Source organism: Chanos chanos, chromosome 8, assembly GCF_902362185.1.
Source record: "Chanos chanos chromosome 8, fChaCha1.1, whole genome shotgun sequence".
Classification (NCBI taxonomy): Eukaryota; Metazoa; Chordata; class Actinopteri; order Gonorynchiformes; family Chanidae; genus Chanos; species Chanos chanos.
In genome coordinates this window covers 23,714,803-23,722,420 of record NC_044502.1, presented here as the reverse complement: position 1 = coordinate 23,722,420, position 7,618 = coordinate 23,714,803, and the positions used below count along the sequence as shown (strand labels likewise).

The window sequence follows — 7,618 nt, the reverse complement described above, 5'->3', positions numbered from 1 at the left end:
GTCCTGTCAGAGAGAGAGATGGATAGAGGACTTAGTGTAGTGGCCAAAGGCCACAGCTTCTAAAGCACTCTATTCAAAGAGCACAAAGTCACACACTAACACAACCAGTTCATTGCTTCCGCTGGGGTCTCTGAACACAAGCTAATAATGAGCCCTGTAGAAGCTGTGTTTGGCATTAAAGCAAATTTTAGATTGCTTCATATTTCGTCACGTTTTAAGGAAAGTAGATGTGCAGATATTCTTTAAGTGTTTCAAACCAAGTCAGTCCGATAAAACCATATAGAATCTGTTGCTTTAGCGATACAACAAACAATAAGTCGGCCCTCAGATGACTACATGGACCTCACCCATGGCAGAGCACTTACGAGTCTGTCTCATTTTTCCTCCTCTGCTGCTGCCTGTGCACCATGAAAACAGCAGCCGCCACGCTCAGTATCAAACCCACGGCAAATGCCCATACAAGGGCGTTAATCACTCCCTCTGATGCACTCAGCCCCAACGGGAATTCTGTAGAAAATGTAGAAGCAATTGGTCTGTCACTGATAGCTTAGGTACACATCATTTCCTATTAGTGCTGTTTTAGTCCTAGTCTTAGGGTTACACGGACATAGATTATGAGTCAGTTTTAAGTGTAAAAATGCAGTGTAAATGCAATTTAATGTCTAGTGATGTCTAAATGAAATGTGAATTTTTATAAATACTAAATTTTGACTGAACCATAAGTATCATATGACCTGGATTTTAAAACTATTTTACTTTTAACACACACTGTTTAGAGGTATTATCTTGAACTACAGAATTTCAGAATATTTGATCAATTTGATCTTCCCATAAAACAAATAAATATATTGAGTGTTAGAGAATGTTGACATACCTTTGAAACATTTTTTTTTCTCATCAAGGAACCAAGACCTTGCTTTATTGTGTGAGATTACAAAGAGTGCCCTGCTGCCAGTGGAAATATGTGGCCCTGCTTTGTATCAGCCCAACCTTACAAACATGCATGCTGCCCATGTAAGTCTACCCTGAAGTCACTGTGTCCATAAGCAGAGGAGAAGCTGTGATGTTATCACCAGTCAGTCAATCAAAATCCCCTTTATAGGTTTTTAAACAGTGCTTTGTGGCATAGTGATTCCACCCAGCTGAGACAATAGACTGCCTAAAACTAAATACGAAACACCAATTTTGAAGTACGACTGGCACAGACAATCTCGGCTAACATATACAGACCATTACGGCAGTTCATCACAGCAGACACTGTGACAGGGTCTGTAAGGATCTTTCAGAGGACTTATAAAAGCAAAACAAATTCACAGGCTGATAAACATTAAGTCAGAGTAGCTGCTGAGAGCTGACGGAGAGAGACCTCGCTTTAAAATGTGTCTTTGCAAACCTAAACACCAAGTCAGACCAACAGATGATAAAAAATTGAAGTGGGAATTTTCTGTTACCAGGTCACCTGCAATCATCCAAGAAGGCAGGAAGTGAGGATAAAGCTATATACACTGGTCCTTCACAAAACTCAGACTACATGGATTACAAATGCTCCAGGGACAGGTGTTCACTTTGAGTTTATTTACAAAAATTTCTCAAGTCACAGGCTTTTCACGAAACATTTGAACACTCATAGTTTGATTGGGTAGCTCAGGAGATGTTGTGGAGAGAAGGCAGAGAGGAAAGGATCCCAGCGGGTTTTTCACCATAACATCCACACAGGAGTCCCTCCATTAACAGACAACACAACACCTGGTCAACTAGCAGCCATTCAAACAATATACAGGACACATCAATCACAAATGAAGAGGAAAAATACTGCTTGTTTCACCATCCAACAGAAAATATAATGCACCTAAATATTTTACTGTTTGTCCATAGAAATACAGAGTCCAAATGAGGGTCATTACCAAACACCGAGGGACCTTTTACACAGGGTATGAGACAGGATTAAGGATATGCAGGAACTCAGGAGTGGCATACCATGTGGCCACTGAAAACAGATTGCTTTATTTTCTTCGGAAAACTGCGAAAATTTCTTTGAAAAATAAACTGCTTTCTTTTCTTTGGACAGCTAAACAATATTCCATTGCTACTGTGACCAAGCTGCTGGTAAGAGCTGTCACTATAGCCGATTGCACTGCCTGTAATTTCTAGTTGGGAAATGGAAAACTAAAATTATTAAAATGCACCATACACTGAATGAAAGAAAGTGCTAGAACCTATGTTTTACCTCTGTTTTTTCCATGACAGGAATTAGAGATGAGAGCTTCCACAATGCCACCACAATAACTGAACTGAACTATGGCAGCACACAAATTAAACCATTTGCCATTTAGACTATATACCCAGGTAAACAAACCATTTTACATGAAAGAATCCATTTGTCATCACATCTCCTCCCTCCAGTTCAAGATTCTATACCATCCTCTGGTGGACAAGCTTCACAGATTATGCTTTGCTTCTAAAAAGATAACTGGCCAAACTTGGCTCAGAACTTCACTGTGTAAAGCACCATTACAGTCATAAAAGCAGTTCATTTAGTTTGCCAGAATATCGCCATCAAACCTGAAAGTGCAAAAGTTCAGTTTTAATTTCAGAGTTTCTGTCCTTGAGGCTGAGGTGTCTAGTATTACATTGACTAGGTTGATGTCAATAGGGAGGGTAGAGTAGCTGGTTTAAGGGCAGGGAAGGAAAAGTGTCAATACCAGTTTTCTACACATACCACTCTTCTCTGGAGATTATACAACCATCTGTCTGAGAAACTATATCCACAGAGACCTCAACCTCAGAACAGCCTTCAAATATGTAATTGCTCTCCCCATACATCCAGTTCTGCTTCTCATCACCAGTGCCGTACACTACTTTCTCCAAGCTATCAGTCTGACTGTGAAAGTCCTGACCACTCTGGGTTAGGCCACTTAGGCCTCCATATCTCTCTGTCGTCTCCTCATCATCCACATTCTCAGGACAGGCGGTGAGTATTTGGGTCACAGGGATTTGGGGGTTCAAGCTGCTGTTTTTGCTGTAGCTGTTCCCTGGTATGGGTTTCTTGGTGCTGTAATTGCCCTTGAAGGTGTGTTGGCGATGATAATAGAAGACAACAAGTAGTGTGATGGCTGCCACCAGCACTGTGCCACAGACGACCACCCCACTGACAGCAGTTCCCACACGCTGCAGCTCCTGCATCACCTCCTGAGGAAAGCTGGGGAATTCTAGGTGGGGACAGAGAGATACAGGTGGAAGAGGCAAGAGGGTATCACTGTCACTGTGAGGGTGTGTCAACCTCAACACCACTCTCAAGTCATGAAGATGAATAGCGAGGAGGGGAAGGAGAAGTAGAGGAATGAGGGAAGGAGGGTCTCTTATCTTTTCTATGACTGGTGAACTTAACTCTAACTCTGACTCTCTCAGACACATGTATCCAACCATGCAGCAAGCAGATAAACAGGCATTATTCAAAACTATCCCAGTGTTTCCCACACATAGACTGTACTTAGGTGAGCCGTCCAGGTATATTAACGGCCGCCAAAGTATATTTGGTGACCCGTTTTAGCATATTTTTTTTTTAAATTTTTTTATCCATCCGAGAGAACGATGCCATCCGCAATCGATTAACTAGTGGACAATCTCTCCTCGCTCTACCCCTCCTGTACCTGGCCTACATGGCATCAAATGTAGCCTGTAGGCTACCAGGTAACATTTTATTTTCTCCCTTTTTTTCATTATGGCAAAGTCCTCTGCTCCTCTGCTTGAAATCAAACATGTCCAATGTGTCCTCGCAACTTCCAGGCTGTTTTGCTATCAAAAACACAAATGTCCTGTTTAGGGATAGCCTTCATTATAGCTACATTTTGTATAATTTTGCATTATTACAGGACATTTTCATTCATTCATTCATTTTTAAAGCCACTTATCCTAATTAGGGCCACGGGGTGCTGGAGCCTATCCCAGCACTCACTGGGCAAAAGGTGGAGAAACACCCTGGACAGGTAGCCAGTCCATTGCAGGGCAGACAGACAGACAGACATACACACTCACACTTAGGGGCAATTTAGTGTCTCCAAGACACGGGCAGAACATGCACACTCCACACAGAAAGGACCCTGGCCACCCAGCTGGGAATCGAGCCCGGGACCTTCTCGCTCTGAAGCAACAGTGCCACTGTGCGCCCCCTAGTGGACATTTTTTTTAAATTTTTAATTTAGCAGGTTTTTTACTGTAAATTTTACCAGGCAACAACCAGTAATTACCAGCTAACAGAAACCCTGAATTGCACATGCTCTACCAAGAAACAGAGAGAGAGAGAGGCGTTCTTTGGTACTGGCAACGTTAGAAGACATGGACATGGTGGATATTTTACAAGCACAAGATCTGTGAAATATATTATGTGAAATTAATAGAAATATTCAATAAATCAAAATATTGTGTTAAAGGTCACACCTATTTGTTGTTTGTCATATGTAGTAGACCATTTTTGTCCTTTCCACTGGCTACCACCACAAGTATACTTCAGACCTGTGGGAAACACTGTATTCAAATCATGTCCCAAACAGTAATCAACTCCTCCATCAACCGCAGAACATGCAGGAATGTATAGATTACATGCAGCAACTTCCCGATCATATGCAGCAATGTGTGGATTATATGCCACAACCCAGCACTGAGGGACTGGTGGAAACAACATTCCTGGACACACAGTGATCTGTGGTAAACAGACGGCAGTTATTTATGGGTTTAATGGGTCATATTTCAAAGGCAGTCAACAGCGATTGCAATAACAGATTTGACTGACTTGTGAAAAGGGGTTGGAGTTAACAGCATTCACTGGGTCAAAACTAACACACACTCCACAGACACACAGATGCAGACGTGTTCTGTGGTTCACATAAACACTTTGTAAGGATACTTAAACAGGAGCACTCACCCGTAACAGTGACCTCCACTGAGGCCGAACCCGTCCCAATGCTGTTGGTTGCGTCACACACATATGTTCCGGCCATGTCGTAGGTCACCGGGCCTTTAAAGTGCAGTACATCATCCCGCAGCTCCACCTTACTGCTCATAGAACCATTTAGACTGTCGGAGAAAATTTGTCATCAGACCTCTAAACAACACACATTTGTGTTGGAAACAAGATTCTACTTAAATGAAAACTGAATTCTACAGCTCTTTCATTTGCTCATCATGCAGTGCATACATCTGAACTAAAGCTCATTCTGAAGAGAGGTGCACAGCCTAGGGATGTCTAATGCCCAGAATGAGGAAGTGGTTTAACATGGTTTTTGAAAACGTGGCTGTATGGATTGCCAAATAAGGCTGAGTATGGCTGACAATGCTCCAGGTCACTTACTATCTCCACTGATACAGAGAGATGGGTGGGTTGGCATCAGCCAGGCAGGTTAGCCGAACGTTCTCTCTGTTCAAGTACCAGTTTCCATCAAAGCCCTCAATTATTACGTCTGGTTCATCTGAGGAACAGAGAATAAAAGAGTGGATCTTCCAACAAACAGATGGAGCTGTGCCAAAAGAAAGCATTTTTGCCAGCAGATGACAAAATGGATTTCAGTGAACTGTGGAATGGAAGCCAAAATCCATATAGCCTGCTCTGGTGCCTGCAGTTTAATCAATAGCTTTAACTAGTATTGTACAAGTTACTGGTCGTTAAATTACAAAATGTGTTCCTCCTTTGAAAGAACATTGTGTGATGGTCACTGGAGCGCTTTACATGTGATGGTAATATAACTGCTAATGTGTGACTGAGTGAGGCACAGTGAGTCTGAATTGTGGCATTTATGATCAGCCTTACACTGAATGTTGAGAGTGACACTGTCACTGAACTTCTCATTGTTGTATGTGGAAACACAGGTCAGTGTCTGTTGGTTTGTCTGTCGACTGGGAACCAGCATGTAGTCACTGCGCACAGTAATGGTCCCGTCCGAATTACGCGTCTCCAGAGTGATAGCCTCACCATTTAGATCAGTGTCCCATGTGATTACACTAGGCGGCTTCCCATTGGCTGAGACACAAGTGGCCACTGTCATTTTACCACTGGGTGATCCAGCCACAATAGAAGGTGTTGATAGGCTCATCTGGACCATAGGGCGAGCTGTAAAAAAAGAGTGGCAAATGAGGATGTCAGTCCTCCTGACCACCCAGAGAGAATTGTTGTCGCAGTTATTCTACATCTGTGTTCTATAAATATCCCGTGTTTTGTTGAATTAATGTATTTAACTAGAAATTATACAGAGAGATACTGCCTTGGTAAAGTTTGTTTGTCTCACAGATATCATAGATAAAAACAAGATTTCATCTTGAGTGTAACTGATTCTGATATTCTAAATAAATTTGCACCAGATGAATGGATAAATTTTGGTCTTTAATCTCCAATGAAACATGCCGCCAAGAAATGCAATGTTGTCCCTGACCTAAATATTGTTTTAGTCATCAGAATCTTCGGAAGCTAGGTCAGTCATGTAAACGCCGGCTCATAAATCTGTCCAGAATTTGTGCAGATATCTGTGCAGGATATCTTTGGTATTTTTGCTAGCACCGAAAGCACACACGCTTTTCATGCGTACACCTACAAACAGTGGATGTCCACATGCAGAATCCTGATCCATAATTCATAACTCTGTGATCCCATCTTTGTTACTCAGACAATTACTTTTTGCAAATTTTTTTTTTGTAATCCCCGAAGCACAGCAGTAACAAGCCCTGTTTCACATAAATTAACATAATAAAAGTGCAAGTTTACCCCTCTGACATACAGATTAATTATACCAATCTTACCAATGCCCAAAACAGCCTGCCAAAGTCAGGCATCAGTTTAATGACTGGATCACAAGATGTGCACAGCAAAAAACACAAGTAAACGGTGATGTACTAAAACACAGTTCACAGAATTATCAAAATGAGCCACATGTCAAGAAGTCAGAAATTCCGCTTTAAAACTGGACTATGATGCTGTTATTACCTCATTATCTTCTGTCTTTGCAGATCCTCAATAGAATATTAGAAGTCTGTTTTAATCAAAGCATTAAAGTTCTGCCACAACTGAACTCAGGTGCATGAAGATGCAACTCTATCCTACCATAAACAGTGAGGTTAGCCATACTCTCCCGATTTCCAGCAGGGAAAGTGGTGTACTCGCAAATGTAGGCAGCTTCATCAGAGAGTCGCAGGTTGGAGAAAGTGATCGTCGTGTCCTCCAGGGATGAGGAGCGTTGCCGCACAGATGGATTCTTGAACCTAACACGTTCCTTAAAAGGTGGCAGAACAGACACACCCAGCGCAGGGTTGGCAATGGCCACATTCTGCTTGGTTCCATTAAGGAACTTCTGCCAGGTGACCTGTGAAATCTTCACTGGTGGGTTGCTGTTGATGAACTGACATCGTAGTTCCACCTGTGAGCCAACATAGCCTGATGCACTGCTGTCCATCTGAACCATCTGACCCCTACCTCCTGACACACAAAACACAGATGACATCAATCCATTACATCATTCCTCCCAAACTGTAAGTTCAGACTTTTCATACTATTTTTTTTTTAAAAAAAGATAAGGATATTACTACTGTGGATAATGACGTTCAGAGTCTAAAGGGCTGTAGACTTTAATTTTTA

At 42.0% G+C, this 7,618-nt stretch overlaps 1 protein-coding gene across 1 annotated transcript; it reads right to left on the bottom strand.

Annotated features, from left to right (window-relative positions):
* Positions 1-2,215: 2,215 nt before the first annotated feature.
* Positions 2,216-7,484, bottom strand: nectin1a (nectin cell adhesion molecule 1a). The gene is made up of 5 exons (XM_030781753.1): positions 7,088-7,484; positions 5,804-6,103; positions 5,348-5,465; positions 4,922-5,073; positions 2,216-3,209 (listed from the first exon to the last, which is right to left on the bottom strand). Exons 1-5 carry the CDS (start codon positions 7,482-7,484, stop codon positions 2,710-2,712), a joined length of 1,467 nt encoding a protein of 488 aa, XP_030637613.1. The 3' UTR covers positions 2,216-2,709.
* Between the last annotated feature and the right edge of the window lie 134 nt (positions 7,485-7,618).

Coding starts and splice junctions, on each gene's coding strand:
- nectin1a (XM_030781753.1), bottom strand. CDS start 7,484: ATGTCATCTGTGTTTTGTGTGTCAGGAGGTAGGGGTCAGATGGTTCAG. Junction 5,074..5,347: donor TCTCTGTATCAGTGGAGATA/GTAAGTGACCTG, acceptor TTTCTCCGACAG/TCTAAATGGTTCTATGAGCA. Junction 3,210..4,921: donor AGTGGAGGTCACTGTTACGG/GTGAGTGCTCCT, acceptor GTCCCCACCTAG/AATTCCCCAGCTTTCCTCAG.